The sequence below is a fragment of the Cucurbita moschata genome, unplaced genomic scaffold (genome assembly GCF_002738365.1).
Source record: "Cucurbita moschata cultivar Rifu unplaced genomic scaffold, Cmos_1.0 Cmo_Scf00003, whole genome shotgun sequence".
Lineage (NCBI taxonomy): Eukaryota > Viridiplantae > Streptophyta > Magnoliopsida > Cucurbitales > Cucurbitaceae > Cucurbita > Cucurbita moschata.
This window is the reverse complement of record NW_019268519.1, coordinates 4,040,223-4,055,353: the sequence shown is the minus strand read 5'-3', so window position 1 is coordinate 4,055,353 and position 15,131 is coordinate 4,040,223. Positions and strand designations below refer to the sequence as shown.

At 34.2% G+C, this 15,131-nt stretch overlaps 3 protein-coding genes across 3 annotated transcripts; 2 read left to right on the top strand and 1 right to left on the bottom strand.

Annotated features, from left to right (window-relative positions):
* The first annotated feature begins 1,839 nt into the window (after window positions 1-1,839).
* Window positions 1,840-6,648, top strand: LOC111436137 (probable inactive receptor kinase At5g10020). The gene is made up of 3 exons (XM_023073834.1): window positions 1,840-3,289; window positions 4,226-5,767; window positions 5,909-6,648. The coding sequence occupies exons 1-3, from the start codon at window positions 2,389-2,391 to the stop codon at window positions 6,496-6,498; spliced, it is 3,033 nt and encodes a 1,010-aa protein (XP_022929602.1). The 5' UTR covers window positions 1,840-2,388; the 3' UTR covers window positions 6,499-6,648.
* A 1,939-nt stretch (window positions 6,649-8,587) lies between these two features.
* On the top strand, window positions 8,588-9,531 carry LOC111439401 (NDR1/HIN1-like protein 13). Its single transcript, XM_023077100.1, has one exon. It carries the CDS (start codon window positions 8,666-8,668, stop codon window positions 9,470-9,472), a length of 807 nt encoding a protein of 268 aa, XP_022932868.1. The 5' UTR covers window positions 8,588-8,665; the 3' UTR covers window positions 9,473-9,531.
* Window positions 9,532-12,408: 2,877 nt separating this feature from the next.
* LOC111432770 (60S ribosomal protein L30) lies at window positions 12,409-14,130 on the bottom strand. Its single transcript, XM_023069715.1, has 5 exons — window positions 14,010-14,130; window positions 13,721-13,826; window positions 13,164-13,265; window positions 12,753-12,821; window positions 12,409-12,666 (listed from the first exon to the last, which is right to left on the bottom strand). The coding sequence occupies exons 1-5, from the start codon at window positions 14,028-14,030 to the stop codon at window positions 12,626-12,628; spliced, it is 339 nt and encodes a 112-aa protein (XP_022925483.1). The 5' UTR covers window positions 14,031-14,130; the 3' UTR covers window positions 12,409-12,625.
* Between the last annotated feature and the right edge of the window lie 1,001 nt (window positions 14,131-15,131).

Sequence of the window (15,131 nt, the reverse complement as noted above, 5' to 3'; positions counted from 1 at the left end):
TTTTTTTTTTTTTTTTTTTTTTTTTTTTTTTTTTTTTTTTTTTTTTTGTGGCCTCTTTAAAAGGATGGATGTATGTGTCACTTTCTTTGGGCATCTTTGCATTAAAAGCAATGCCATTCTCTATGTCCACCTAGCTCTAGTGGCATTTTCGTAATTTTCCTGTCTCGTTATTTTTCTCGGGTTTTGTTTATTTTGTATTTTTTTTTTAATTTTGCCAGCATGTCCATGGCATTTTCGTAATTCACTTGTCTCGTTATTTTTCTCGGGTTTCGTTTATTTTGTATTCTTTTTAAGTTTTGACAGCATGTCCGTGGCATTTTCATAATTCTCTTGTCTCGTTATTTTCCAATGGCTTCGTTTAGAGTTCTGACAATAATTCAAGACGATTGTGTCAAATTTTCTCATTTCTTTATGGAGCGTATATTTTTTAATTAGTTGAATTATTTATATCAATTTTCTTTCCATATTTAAAAAGTTTTTTAAAAAGATTATTTATTTATATTAATTTCATGGGGTTATTCATATTTAGAGTTGAATTTAATAAAATTAAAATGAAACTCGTTAAATTAAATATAAAAATAAAGTAATAATAGTTACCCATTAAATTTAAACAACTTGAGATTAAAATAATAGTAAATTTTCAAAATTACTATTTATTTATTTTTGGTTTTTTCCCCCTCAAATAATTATAAATAAATGCATTCAAAGACAGATGCTAATTCTATTAAATAAAACTCAAGTGATTTTTTTATTTTTTATTTTTTATTTGATGCACAAATTTCAAGCATCAAATTATTATTTAATTAAAGTCAACTTTGTCATTTTTCCTTGGAGATTAAAATTTATACAAAGGAAAAAATAAATCAATTATTTAAAAAAAAAAAAATTGGTGATTTAATTTAAATTTACTTTTAAAAAAATATCTAATAACCCACCAACTTATAATTATAATAAGTTTCTTTTTAAAATATTTATAAAATAGTTAACACAAAATTAAAAATTTTAAGATTTTATTAGATAAAAAATTTAATTAAGTAATTAACTTTAAAAATTTTAAATATACTTCGGACTCATGAAACATAAAATTTAAAAACATATTATAAATTTATTTTTTTAGATATTCATGACGATAGTACATTAAATAATTATATATATATATTTTGTCACAATTGCAGTCTTAATGGCAGTAGACTTGCGAGTGTGCGGCACTCACTTTCACGACAAGTGAGCTAAGTCAATTCATTCTTACGTCGCTTACGGCCAAACAACGTATGCTCGAGCCTCTGGCTTCGGTTTAAGAGAAGGTTTTAGGAAACGAGGGCAGAGAGAGATTTTCGAAAAAAAGATTTTTGAAAGAGACGTTATATAAACAAGCAAGAGAGTAATAACGGTTCACAGTATATAACCTTGGGGAGATGAATATATATATATATATATTTTGAATGGCATATATACCACAAATACAGTTTAAAAAAAAAATTTTAAATGCTCTTTTTCTTTCAAAATTTATAATATTATTATTAATTTTTCATAAACGTCTCAAAATATCGTCGAACCATAAAATTGTTAGGATGTTGGATGAAAATTAGATGAAAAGTAGATGTGTCTGAACGTCGTTCTTCGATACTTAAAATAAGTGAACTTGTCAATCCAATAATCGTACAGATATCTACTTCGAGGGTGGAATCGTTTATAAAAATTAATTTTTTTTTTAAATAATAGAAAAATTAGAAGATATATATTTTTAGATTAAATTATAAATTAATTTAGTCCGTATGAAAGGAAATGAGTGGTGAATTGCATTGGGATCTGATGAACTCTGAAGTCAAAGTCAAGGCATCATCAAACCCTCATCTCATTCATTCTCTGTTTCTCTCTCCTTCAATAAACGAAAACAGGGTGATTAGTTGGCAGCACTACCTACCAGCTTCCCACTCCTACTGCTACTCAGCCCCCGATCTTCATTTTCAAGCCCTCCCTTTAATTTCCCCTTCAATTTTCACCAATTTTCTCACCGATTTTATCTCCACCGCCATTTCCATGCCTTCTTCAACCTCCTAAATCCCTCAATTTTGATTTTCCCCTCCTTTTGGGATGTGGGTTTTCCTGTTTTTCTCTTATGCTTTGATTCTCTTGCTCTTCCCATCATGTTTGATTCCTTGCAATTCTTGGGATCTGACCCCTGATTTTGGCATCTGATTTCGCTCTTCCCCTTTTGCGCAATCTGTGAGTTCTGTAAATTCTTCCCCTGTTTCTTTGGTTCCCAATTATTGTGTTTTGATTTCCTTGTTTCTGTTCTTGACTATCTGGTTTGCCAAATTGGGCTTTAGTGGTTTTGTTTGTGTTCGTTGTACTGAGAAATTGGGCTGTTTGGTGGGTTTTTAAGCAATGCAGATAACCTGTTTGATAATATGCCTGTTCATGTTTGTAAATGTATTGGGACAATCTGATTTTGCTGCACTTTTGGAGCTAAAGAAAGGCATTGTTCAAGACCCTTCTGGGCAACTTGATTCATGGGATTCGAAGTCCTTGGATTCTGATGGCTGTCCCACTAATTGGTTTGGGATTGTTTGTGTTAATGGCCGTGTTATAGCTCTTACTTTTGACAATGCCGAACTAGTTGGTGAATTTAGCTTTGCTGCCATTTCTGGCCTTTCTATGCTTCGTAATTTGTCACTTTCAAACAATCAGTTCACTGGGAATATTGTGAAAGTTGGTTTGTTGAAATCCCTTGAACTCTTGAATCTATCTCGTAACAAGTTTCGCGGTTCGGTTGCTGGTTTTTCAATCGGGTTGGTTAACTTGGTGTCGATCAATCTTTCTTCAAACCAGTTTGTTGGAGCTTTTCCTTCTGGTTTTGGTAAACTTGAGAAGTTGAAGTACGTGGACGTGCGGGGTAATGGATTTTTGGGGGATATCACTCTTCTTTTGTCACAATTGGGCAGTGTTGTATATGTTGACTTGAGTAGTAATCGGTTTACTGGTTCGGTGGACGTCGGAGTTAGGAATCCGTCTTTTGTTGCCTCGGTTCAGTATCTGAATGTTAGCCATAACCTGTTGAATGGTGTGCTTTTTCCTCATGATGGGATGCCTTATTTTGATAGCTTGGATGTTTTTGATGCTAGTAACAATCAGTTTACTGGTACTGTACCTCCCTTCAATTTTGTGGTCTCTCTACGTATACTTCGACTTGGAAGCAATGAGTTATCAGGGTCGCTTCCAAATGCCCTCTTACGTGAGAGCTCGATGCTCTTGACCGAGCTGGATCTTAGCTTTAACCAACTTCAAGGTATTCATATAATACACTGTCCTTTTAAGGAATACTATATGCTCTCTCTGGATTTGTTTTTTTAATTGTAATTGATACTTGATTTGTTAATATCTTAACTATTTGAATTTTGAAGTTGTTAACTGTAACCGTTCAAGTCCACCGGTAGCAGATCTTGTCCTCTTTGAGTTTTTTCTTCATAGGCTTCCCCTCGAGGTTTTAAAACGTGTCTAGTAGGGAGAGGTTTCCACACCCTTATAAGGAGTGCTTTGTTCTCCTCTCCAACCGATTGTGAGATCCCACATTGATTGGAGAGGAGAACAAAGCACTCCTTGTAAGGGTGTGAAATCCTCTCCCTAGTAGATGCGTTTTAAAACTGTGAGGCTAACGGCAATACGTAACGGGCCAAAGCGGACAATATATACTAGCAGTGAGCTTGAGTTGTTACAAATGATATCAGAGCCAGACACTGAGCGGTGTGCCAACGAGGACGCTGGGCCCCCAAGGGGGGTGGATTGTGAGATCCCACATCAGTTGGAGAGGGGAACGAAACATTCCTTATAAGGTTGTGGAAACCTCTCCCTAGTAGACATATTTGAAAACCTTGAGGGGAAGCCCGGAAGGGAAAACTCAAACAGTACAATGTCTGTTAGCGGTAGACTTGGGGCTGTTACATTAAGACCTTTCACGTCCTTTTACATAAGGATCTATCTTGCCAAGGAAAAACTGCCTTCAAGAAAGAAAATGTATCTATGGCTCTGTTTCTTTTGCTTTCTAATGCGATTCTTTCCTCATGTTTGAATCATTCTATCTAATGAATCTTTCTCAAACTAGTCTTAATGTTTTATAATATCAGATTCCTGTGATTTACCTGAACACACCCCCCTGTGGAGCATCTCGACTCGTGGTTCATCCCGTTATCGAGCATCTTAACATCTAACGACTTAATCATGGCAGGTCCAGTTGGGAGTATTACATCAACAACTCTGAAGAAGCTTAATATATCTTCAAACAAATTGACAGGCTCCTTGCCCACCATTATTGGGCATTGTAATGTTATAGATCTTAGTAATAATATGCTGTCGGGCGACTTATCTCGGATTCAAAGCTGGGGAAATCATGTCGAAGTTATTCAGTTAAGTTCGAATTCATTGACTGGAACGTTATCAAACAAGTCTTCTCAATTCTTAAGGCTTACTTTGTTGAATGTCTCCAATAACTCATTGGAGGGCATTCTTCCGACCGTGTTGAGTACCTATCCCGAACTCAAGATTATTGATTTAAGCCATAACCGGCTTAACGGTCCTCTCCCTTCTACTCTTTTTCACTCTTTGAAGTTGACTGATATTAATCTCTCAGGCAACAATTTTACAGGTCGTATCCCACTCTATGAGAGTATAGATTCTACTTCTAGTTCTTCTTTACAGAATTCGAGCCTGATATCTCTTGATCTGTCACGAAACTCATTGACGGGTCGTTTACCATCGGAATTGAGTAAGCTCCACAGCTTGGTATATCTAAATCTGTCAAAAAACTATTTTGACGGCGTCATCCCGGATAACCTTCCAAATAGTTTGAACGGCTTTGATGTGTCGTTTAACAATCTCTCTGGGGAAGTTCCTGGGAACTTGATGAGGTTTTCTGAATCATCATTCCATCCAGGAAACTCCTTGCTAGTTTTTCCTTCTTCCCCAGGAAATCCAAAGGACTTCCCTGGTCTGACACCTTCAACCATGCACAAGCCTCATATGAAACCGGTCGTTAGAATCGTTCTCATTGCAGGCTTGATCGTCGTTGCTGCATTGGTAGTTCTTTTTTGTATTATATTGTATTACAGAGCTCGAAGGCTTGACCGTAGGAGCAGTTCAACCAATGATGGAAAGGAAGGTACCTTGGAAGAAGCTTCTTCTGTTACTCGTCGTTCCGAAACCGATACAAAGAAGAATGCATCAATACCTCCATCTAACCGAGGGGAGGAGGGTCATGTTGGTGGCGACGTGTGGTCTGTTTCAGACAAGGCTAGAGATGTTGGCTATCATGAATCATTGGGAAAAGGAGAAGGCATGTCCTCCTCACCCATGTCTCTCATGTCATCTTCAAATCCATCGCCTTCGAAGAGCTACCAACATCTCGATAATCCTCGAGTACTAAAAGTTCGGTCTCCTGATAAATTGGCTGGGGATCTACATCTTTTTGATGGCTCCTTGATGTTCACTGCTGAAGAACTTTCTCGTGCTCCGGCCGAAATTGTAGGGAAAAGTTGCCACGGGACGTTATACAAGGCGACACTCGACTCGGGACATGTATTGGCTGTCAAGTGGCTGAGGGAGAGAATGGCCAAAGGAAAAAAGGAATTTGCAAGAGAAGTGAAGAAGCTTGGGAGCATCAAACATCCAAATTTAGTATCCATTAATGGATACTATTGGGGCCCCAGGGATCATGAGAAGCTTCTTATATCAACTTTTATAAATGCACAGTCTTTGGCTTTCTATCTTCAAGGTAAGATCAAATCCGTCGGCCTTTTCGTCGACAAACACGTCGACATATACGCCGAGTAACTCTTAGAAAGTTGGAAACTTTGATATAGAATCATATCCAATGTGATTGATTGACTGAATGAACTTCTTTGTTTTTCTGCAGAGACGGAGCGAGGCGGAGTCTTGCCGTTATCTCTACTGGACCGTCTTAAAGTTGCTTTGGACATAGCTCGATGTTTAAACTACTTCCATAACGTGAAGACGATCCCTCACGGCAACCTGAAATCCTCGAACATTTTGTTAGAAACTTCGACGATGAATGCACGACTTACAGATTACAGTCTACACCGCATATTAACCCCGGCTGGCACAGCGGAGCAAGTTTTGAATGCAGGTGCCTTAGGCTATCGGCCACCCGAATTCGCAAGCTCGAGCAAGCCCTGTCCATCGTTGAAGAGTGATGTCTATGCATTTGGAGTCATCTTGTTGGAGCTCTTAACAGGAAGCAGTTCAGGGGAAATAGTTTGTGGGATTCCTGGAGTTGTTGATCTAACAGACAGGGTCAGGTACTTAGCTAGAGAAAACCGCTTCGATGAGTGCATCGACAGGACGATGCTGGACATCGACCGTGATGAAAAGCCGCCCAAACGGGTCGAAGATATGCTTGAAATGGCTCTAAGATGTACTCTACCAGCAGCTGAGAGACCAGACATGAAGACTGTGTATGAAGAACTTTCAGTGATTGTGCAGTAGAAAAGATAATCCATGGTACAGAAGCTCTAACTCAACTTTTTTCTTGCTAACACCATTGTTTTCGGGTATCAATAAGCTGTCGTTTTGTCAATTTTGCGCCATTTTTTGAGTCGATAACACTATTTTTTGAATCTCCCAAGTTCACCACTAGTAGATATTGTTCGCTTTGACCCGTTACATATCATCGTCAACCTCATAGTCTTAAAATGCGTCTGTTAGGGAGAGGTTTTTACACTCTTATGCTTCGTTTTCCTCCCTACCCGATGTGGGATCTCATACTTAATAGGGATCTAATTGAAAATTTTGAGGATACAAAACCAAAACTTCTAAAAGTTCGAGGGCGTAACTGAAAGTGATACGTACTCAGGGACCGAGCCAAAATTGGTAGAGTTGACAAAAATATATAAAATTAAATTTTAAAAAATAAGAGAAACAAACAAAATAAATGACATGAGAGGCAAGGATGAAAGGAATTTATGTTTGATTGAATCAAATGAAAGAAATATAAAGATTTGTGGATATTTTCAAAATAAAAAATAAATTGTGGACTTTTTTGCAATTTATCTTCCTATCCTTCCAATATGGTTGGCATTAAGCTGGCTTGAGCCATCTTTTTATATATATATATATATAATTATTATTAAACACAAAATTGAAAAATTAATAACTAATTTAATAATTAATTAAACTTATATTTTAAAATTGTCGGACGGAAACCATTAACTAGAGGTGTATATCGAACCTGATAGTTTGAAAACTCAAACCAACCCAACTTAGATCATAATAAAAGTTGAGTTGAGTTGGATTAATTTCTCGGGGTCGATTTAGTTCAATTCGATTTCAAATTTAGTGAACAAAATATCGAGTTGAGCCGACCCGACCAAAGTCATACATATTAGAAAAATATTAAATTTTTACTTTTGGGGATTTCTACTCTTTGGCTCCGGCAGCGGCATCTCCTTACCTATAGCAACGAGCAGCGACGACGACCAATATTCAGTCATTTTCTCTTAAACAATCCACAAGATGATAACACGCATCCACAACGACCAGATGTGTTGATGTAAATTAGTGTTTGTCTGTGTGTCTATATTTTGTTTCCGTATTCGATATTTTAATCCGGTTGAAGTTCACGAACAAAAGTATATAATTTTCACATGGTAATAATTATAAAGAAAAAAAAAAGGAAAATTAGAAAATAAATTACTTTAGGACTGCCCCACGGCCACGCTGGGCAGCCTGTTTAGAATGAAGGGTATCCCTTCCCACGTGAGGAAGCTTCTACAACAAAACAAAGATACGAGACATAATTCCCGTGTCTCCCAACTTTCCAAATTTTTGTCTTTTTTTTTTTTTTTCAATTTTCTTATTCTTTTTTATTATTATCAACATTTTTTATTAAAAATTTTAAAAAATATTTTTTTTTTAAAGTTAAAATTGTAAATTTGACGGTAAAAAGTGTACGTAATTTGGATTTAAAATTTGACGTCAAAATAGAGTTTACAATCCAACCCAAATTTTTATTTTTTTAATTGAGCTGTAGAGTTATTATTTTTTAATTATTAAAAAAAATACTATTTAACTGTAATTCGAATATAAAAAAATTACTACGTCATTAACCTTAGTTATAAATGTTAAATATTTTTAATATTTTTAAAAATATCGTTAAGTTGTAACCTTATTTTTTTTGTTGGTCGGATTAATATAATTAAAAATTTTCAAATTTATAAATTAAATTGAAATTTTTATATTTTAAATCCGAGATTTGATCGGAAAAAATTTAACATTGCTTAATATTTATTATTTGAATTGGATAATTTAGATTAGTAGGATGATTATCTATTAATTTGAAAATCATAATTATTAATTTTAAAATTAGAAATTTTTTTTAGATAAAAGAAAGTGGGCCCCATGCTTGTAAGGAAAGAAAGCAGAAAAGGCGCGTGAAATAGACATACTTGTTTTGTCGTATTCGGCGTCTGGCGATTGCAGCGCGTCGTCCTCAAATCTCTGACACCCAATGCTTAACTGTACCTCACTTTTTATTTTATTTATTTTATTATTTTATTTTAATTATAATTTATATATAAACCCCAGCTCTCCCCTTCTCCCACCTTCTTCGTCGTCGTCGTCGTCGTCAAATTTCAAATCTCTCTCTCCGCCTCCCATGGCCGACCGCGTCCATCCCGCGGACTCTCCTCGTCCGAGCACCTCCTCCGTTGCCTCTGACTCCAAGCCTCCCTCTCTGTCCGCCGCCGCTGAAAAGCCTTCTCCTGCTCCTGGCACCTACGTCATCCAGATCCCCAAGGATCAGGTGTACCGCGTTCCGCCTCCCGAAAATGCTTACCACTTCGATCGCTATACTCGCCGCAAGCACCGCCGCAGCCGTAGTCGCTGCTGTTGCTGTCTCTGCTGGCTTCTCGCTCTCTTCGTAATCCTCGTCGTTCTTCTAGGTATTGCTGCTGCGGTTTTTTACTTCGTCGTTCGCCCTAAATCGCCTAATTACTCGATCGATTCCATCGCCATTAGAGGACTGAACTTGACTGCCTCGTCCACATCCGCGATTTCGCCTAATTTCGATGTTGCCGTTCGAGCGGATAATCCGAACAAGAAGATCGGAATCTATTACCTAACAGGTAGTTCGGTTCGAATCTATTTCTCTGATGAGAAGCTTTCCGATGGCGTTTTGCCTGATTTCTTTCAGCCAGAGAAAAACATCACTGTGTTCCGATCGTCTGTGAGAGGCTCTGGTGTTAATCTATCGAACAAAGCGACCAACGCGATGATCGATTCGCAGAATCGGCATGCGGTACCGTTCAAAGTGGAGATTCGAGCGCCGATTAAACTGAAAATAGGATCGGTGAAGAGTTGGAAGATCAGAGTGAAGGTATTTTGCGATGTGACGGTGGATCAGTTGAGTGCGGCGGCGAAGATTGTTTCAAAGAACTGCGATTACAGCGTGAAGCTATGGTAGGGATGAATTTAATTATTTTGATTTTCTGTTTATATAAAATTATTACTGTAAAACTTTTGCAATGAGTATACACTATACACGATCCGTTTTTTTTTTTTTTTTTTTTTTTTTTAAATTTTGCGATGAACACTAAATTTTCCTAAAAATACTTTACTTTTACTTAAATTTAAACACAATTTTTTAAATTCAATTTCATTAACTAATTTAATAAAATATATCTTAATTAACGAACACGATTACAATAAATAACAACAAAAATTCATTTTATTATAAATTAAATAGCTTGAAAGCTTAGGATAAAAGGAATTTTTGTTACCAATATTTGGATTATAGAATTAATTTTTTTTATTTTAAATTTATCGATTAATTTAAGGGGGCTAAAAACGTGGTAACCATGTTTGAATTTTTATTTTATTTAGTTTAATAAGTCCTAAATGGGTTTAAATTTTAATAGGTCGTTGAAAAAATTATTTTTAATTACTGTAAAATAAAATTTAATTAGGTCTTTTAATTTAAAATCACTCTTTAAACTTATAAGGTAGTTGTAGTTGTAGCAAATTTAAGTTTATTTTTCGATTATTGTAATTTTTTTTTACTTATTTTTTAAATTTTATTTATATTTAATATTAAAAACTTATAAAGTCGGATTTAATTTTGATGCCCCAAATTATTTTAATTTTTATTACGATTTATTAACCAAAATTATGAGAAAATAATTAATATTTGATAAAAAGAATAAATGGAATATTCCATTAATGGAAGAAAAAAGACCTTGAACATGTCGTGTTGCCAATTGCATGCAAATAAAATCAAACAGATTTTATTATTATTATTATTTATTTTCAATTTTTTAAGTTCAAACAGTTGCCAATTTGGAATTAATAAATGCCCAAGTTTTGGATTATTGAAATTTTCAAATCAAAAGGCCTTTTTTTCTTTTCTTTTTTTTTTATTTAATTTGGACTTATTCAAAATTTTGTGGCAATAAATACACATACTTTTCAGAGACATATATATATATATATATATATATATATGTATGTATGTATGTATGTATGTATGTATGTATGTATGTATGTATGTATGTATGTATGTATGTATGTATGTATGTATGTATGTATCCATCCTAACCCCTATTTTAGTTTGAAATCTTCAACAAAATTTGTAGTTTCCAAAGATTTGGTAGAAAAAAATATAATGGATTTTTTTTTTTTAATTGGGTAATAAAATGTTTTAAATTCCTAGTCAAACTCTAAATGCAAGTTTTTTTTTTTTTAATTTTCATTTTAAATAATTCGGGCCGGCAAATGAAATGATTGTATTAATATGCATTTTATATTTAGGCAATTCTTTTAAACTTAATCATTAAAAAAGTCTCATTTGTTTGTTGAAAAACAAAGATGAAAGTAATAATTAATCTAATGTGTTTTATGTAAATGCTAGTTATAAGTAAATATTTTACGTGTATTGTATTACCTGAGTAAGGAGAGTACATAAATGATTTGAAATTACATCTAAATGAAAGTGTTTTCGAAGATCGGATGGTTGAAAAATGCTTAAAAGAATTTAAAGTCACTACTCATACTAACAAGGTGCACCTTCGTTTTTTGTGGTTCAATCATGGGAACTTAGGTAAATGTGATTTGCTTTGAGCAATTTCTATGTTGTATGATCTCTTGAGAATTTTTCTAAAGGTGCATGTAAGTAAGAACAAAACATATCGGAATGAATCGTGTTGGTCCGTTGGGATAGTCTTCGCTCCTAGAAGGAGGTGTCAATCTGAATTTTAGATCTTGGGCATGGACTGTTACATGATAAAACTCTCTTCTTCAGCCACTAATCCAAAGGAAAGAAGATCTAAGAAATCATTCTCGAATTAATACTAAACATGTCTCTACATATCGATTTATGAATTTGATTTGTGCTTCATATTCATTTCTCTATTTTTAAATCTCTAATTTGAGACTTAGTCTTTCAATAAATTTTATTTTTTAAAAAATGAGTCTTGAGCATATCTTCAAAGATTATTAGATAAATAAAATGAAACCAAAATAAAAAAATTAAGCATTTATACAATTATTAATTAATCAAATTACAATTACTTATTTTTAAACAAAAAAAAAATCTGAATTTCAAGAACAAAAACAATTCCAAACTCAAATAAATATATTATAAAACGACTAATATTTTTTAAAATAAATTAGGTTATTTATTAAAAAAATTAAATTAACTACATTCTTTTCAAATATTGACATACTTCAATCCATATTAACATTCACATAAAGACAAGATTTTTATTCATGGACTTAATTTAGCATAACTAGTTTGAGTATTATATGAATTTTAATTTTTAATTAACAAAAAAAAAATAGTAAATAATTATAATTTCATCTATTACACATTCAAAGCCCAAATGAGCATCAGCAAAAATCTTGGATAACTTAACTTGTAAGAAACAAGATGAAGTCCCAAAACTTGCGAACATCCTCTTCAAATTTTCATTGCCAAGAAAGTGCTCCAGCCAATGCCACAACTAGAAAGAAGCTTCAAGCCAATTCCATAGAGGCATATCATTGAAAATTAGAATGACCTCAACCTTATGTCTATACAGCTAAAAAAACAAGGCTAAATTCTACACCGACCCTACCGATCGGTCAACACAGGCTCCAAATTTCATCTCTAAAGTCATTTAACAGAAATATGAAAGACTAATACCTACAACATTAATGCCAAACCTCACTTAAACTAGGGCAATATTGATGCATGGCATACTATAAGATCAATATGTGATCAATACATGCTAGTTTGGAATCGGTTAACGGAAATATGAAAGACTACTACAAGATTCGAAGCGACAACATTAATGCCTAACCCCCCTTAAACTATGGCAGTGTTAATGCAAATCATAATAAAATCAATGATTGGACACAACATGCTGTTTGGAATCAGTTAAGGGTAGTGTGGAACATCAAGATAATATAACAAGTATTCTGGAATAAGATCTGGCATACATAAAAAGTTTATATTGAAACCATTCGATCGATAATAACATGCTTCGCAAGCGGAACACATCACTACGTTCACCCCCAAAATTAAATGGATTGAAAAAGAAACTCTGAAACAAAAATCTATGATCTGAGAGGAAGTTGCAAACTAACTGTCTCCGGGAATGCTCTTGATGATATCAGAGTCGCCTGAAAATAATTCCAAACTCAAGATCAGAACCATTAAGCAAGGAAGTCACCCAAAATTTTAGTTTTGATCAGAGAAAACTGTATACCAGGATCGATAATACTGAGGCAGCATACTCTGTAATACTTTCCGCACGCAGTTCCAAGATCTACATTGCCTGACAACATTCAAGAGAGATATTTGCTCACAATGAGTCTTTTGGAAAATCAATTGCATCCCCTAATCAAACTTCTTATGCAGAATAAGAGATAAACCAATAATAAGGATAAGCAATCAAAAAGCTTGGACATAGTCGGGATGTGTGGAGACAAGTGCTTAAGTCACGGGTAAGTTCATTCAGAAATCTAACAATTCTACCTCAATTTTACGAAGTTCACAACCCATAATTAGCCAACAACACATGAGTAGGCAATACATTCTCGTAAACTGATAATATGATAAACTAAAATGCAGTGACGAAAATCAAGCTGATTCTTAATTAAAAGGGCTAGGAACATACTTCCGTTGTAATGGTGAACTCCAACCTTGGCCAACATCGCATAATACTCAATCTCAGACTTTCGGAGTGGAGGACAGTTGTTGGCAATGATGATCAGCTTACCTGCAAACAAAAAGAACATAATATATAACCTCGCATGAAAAAGGCTTTACCAAAAGATGGATAACAAATACGACACTACGAATCCCTTAACTTCTCAAAGAATAATACGTGAACGTAGTAATGTCAATCAAGGGGATACCAACCTTAGTAACTCAAATAAACTATTGGATGAAGGATTAGGCCAATGACAATAAAAAAAAAACAAAAAAAAATCTTGTCAATGCTTTTAATGCTGTAGGTAACAACCTTTGATTCGAAAGTTTCAGTAATTTCATTGAAAACTATGCCTAACTATAATAACTGGACGGCTGAAAATCAACCGAATGTCAACCGTGAAAAAAATAATAATAATAAAATGCCTACTGAACTGGATTAACAACGAACAAACATACACTGAGGCAAAGTCCAGAGATCAGATCAGTAGCGCAAATATGAAATCTTAGTGAATAGAATACCTTTAGAGCTCCTCAAGGTCTTGAGAACGGTTTTGTATCCCAATGTATATTTCCCACTCTTCATGACGAGAGCGAGCCTATTGTTGATACTCTCATGAGTCTTCTTCTGTGAAATTTTCACAACAGAAAAAATGTCAGACCTCTCCAAAACAAAAACGACGGAGGAGAAAAACCTAAATCCGCCGGCTATTCCTTCGTTCCTAAACAAAATCAAATGCGAAACATAGAAACCAATCCCAGCAATAAGCCAAAGAGGAAGAAATGGGCGGGAAAGGGATGAGAAACTCACGGTCTTCTTCGCGGCAACCATGGTGGAAGTAGAGAAAGCTGCCGATCGACGCCGAAAGGGTTACAACCAGAAACCCTAATCTAAGAATATATATAGAGCGCCCAACTGTTTTTCCTTTTTTCTTTTTCATTAAATGATATTATTCCTTCTCAACTTTGTTTCAATTCTCAGCCTTTACAAATATTTAATTTCTTTTTATTTAATAAATTTAAATTTTAAAAATTAAATTTGTAATTTATTTATACTCGAGTTATTTAGGTTAATATAAGTTTTTTTTTTTTTTTTACAAACAAATATTTATACTTATAATATAAAATAAATAAAATTACATTTTAATTGTTTTTTTTAGCTTGAGTTCTATTTTTATGATTTAATCAATATCAAAATTTTCATTTTTCTTTTATTTTTTTACCTATCTGAAAAGCCTTATAGCTTATATTTTAAATATAAATTTCAATATATATATATATATATATCGATGTTTATGTAGACACGTGTTGAGTATATTTGGTCATAGTCGTCGCAGGAGTAATTTATAACACTGCGAGTCTGTCTAAATAAGAGTTGATTGATAACCTGAGTCACCTCAAAAGGTCGTTATTGAGTTGCCCATAAGGTCGAGATAGGAAGAAATCTTGCATAACTTACTCTTGTCCTTGAGTACGTCAACCAACTAAAAATTAGGTCATCGGTGGCACAGACAACATGTGATTTAGTTTCTACTTTGTTCTTGCACCGTAATTTTTAGAAAGCAAGGTTATAGAAGATCTCATCAAATGTTTTGAAATTAATTTGAGAAAACGAACGTTATAAGCTAATCGATAGTAAAGGGTACTGACAACAACGACAACATACGACGTAAGTATAAAAAGTTGACTAATACTCGTATCTCCCAGTGATAAAAGACATACAGTAAAAGTAATGTAATAAAGAACACGCACTGAACGACCACGACAACGACATCTTTCCACGTTTAATTAGTTGTCGTCCCCACCTACCAATTTTACTTGAATCAATCAATGCGAGTAGCAATCGAGTGTGAGCATTATTCAACGTTTTTCGACAGGTGTCTGTATTAGGGAGTTTCCTTTATAAAAATTTCGTGCACGTCTCTTTTTGAGC

What these genes read in the sequence shown, in the direction of transcription:
- LOC111436137 (XM_023073834.1), top strand. Translation starts at nt 2,389, where the DNA reads ATGCAGATAACCTGTTTGATAATATGCCTGTTCATGTTTGTAAATGTA. An exon ending in TAGCTTTAACCAACTTCAAG is followed by an intron (nt 3,290 to 4,225) that starts GTATTCATATAA and finishes TAATCATGGCAG; the next exon opens with GTCCAGTTGGGAGTATTACA. An exon ending in TTTGGCTTTCTATCTTCAAG is followed by an intron (nt 5,768 to 5,908) that starts GTAAGATCAAAT and finishes GTTTTTCTGCAG; the next exon opens with AGACGGAGCGAGGCGGAGTC.
- LOC111432770 (XM_023069715.1), bottom strand. Translation starts at nt 14,030, where the DNA reads ATGGTTGCCGCGAAGAAGACC. An exon ending in GACCTTGAGGAGCTCTAAAG is followed by an intron (nt 13,266 to 13,720) that starts GTATTCTATTCA and finishes TTTTGTTTGCAG; the next exon opens with GTAAGCTGATCATCATTGCC. An exon ending in AGTTCACCATTACAACGGAA is followed by an intron (nt 12,822 to 13,163) that starts GTATGTTCCTAG and finishes GAATGTTGTCAG; the next exon opens with GCAATGTAGATCTTGGAACT.
- LOC111439401 (XM_023077100.1), top strand. Translation starts at nt 8,666, where the DNA reads ATGGCCGACCGCGTCCATCCCGCGGACTCTCCTCGTCCGAGCACCTCC.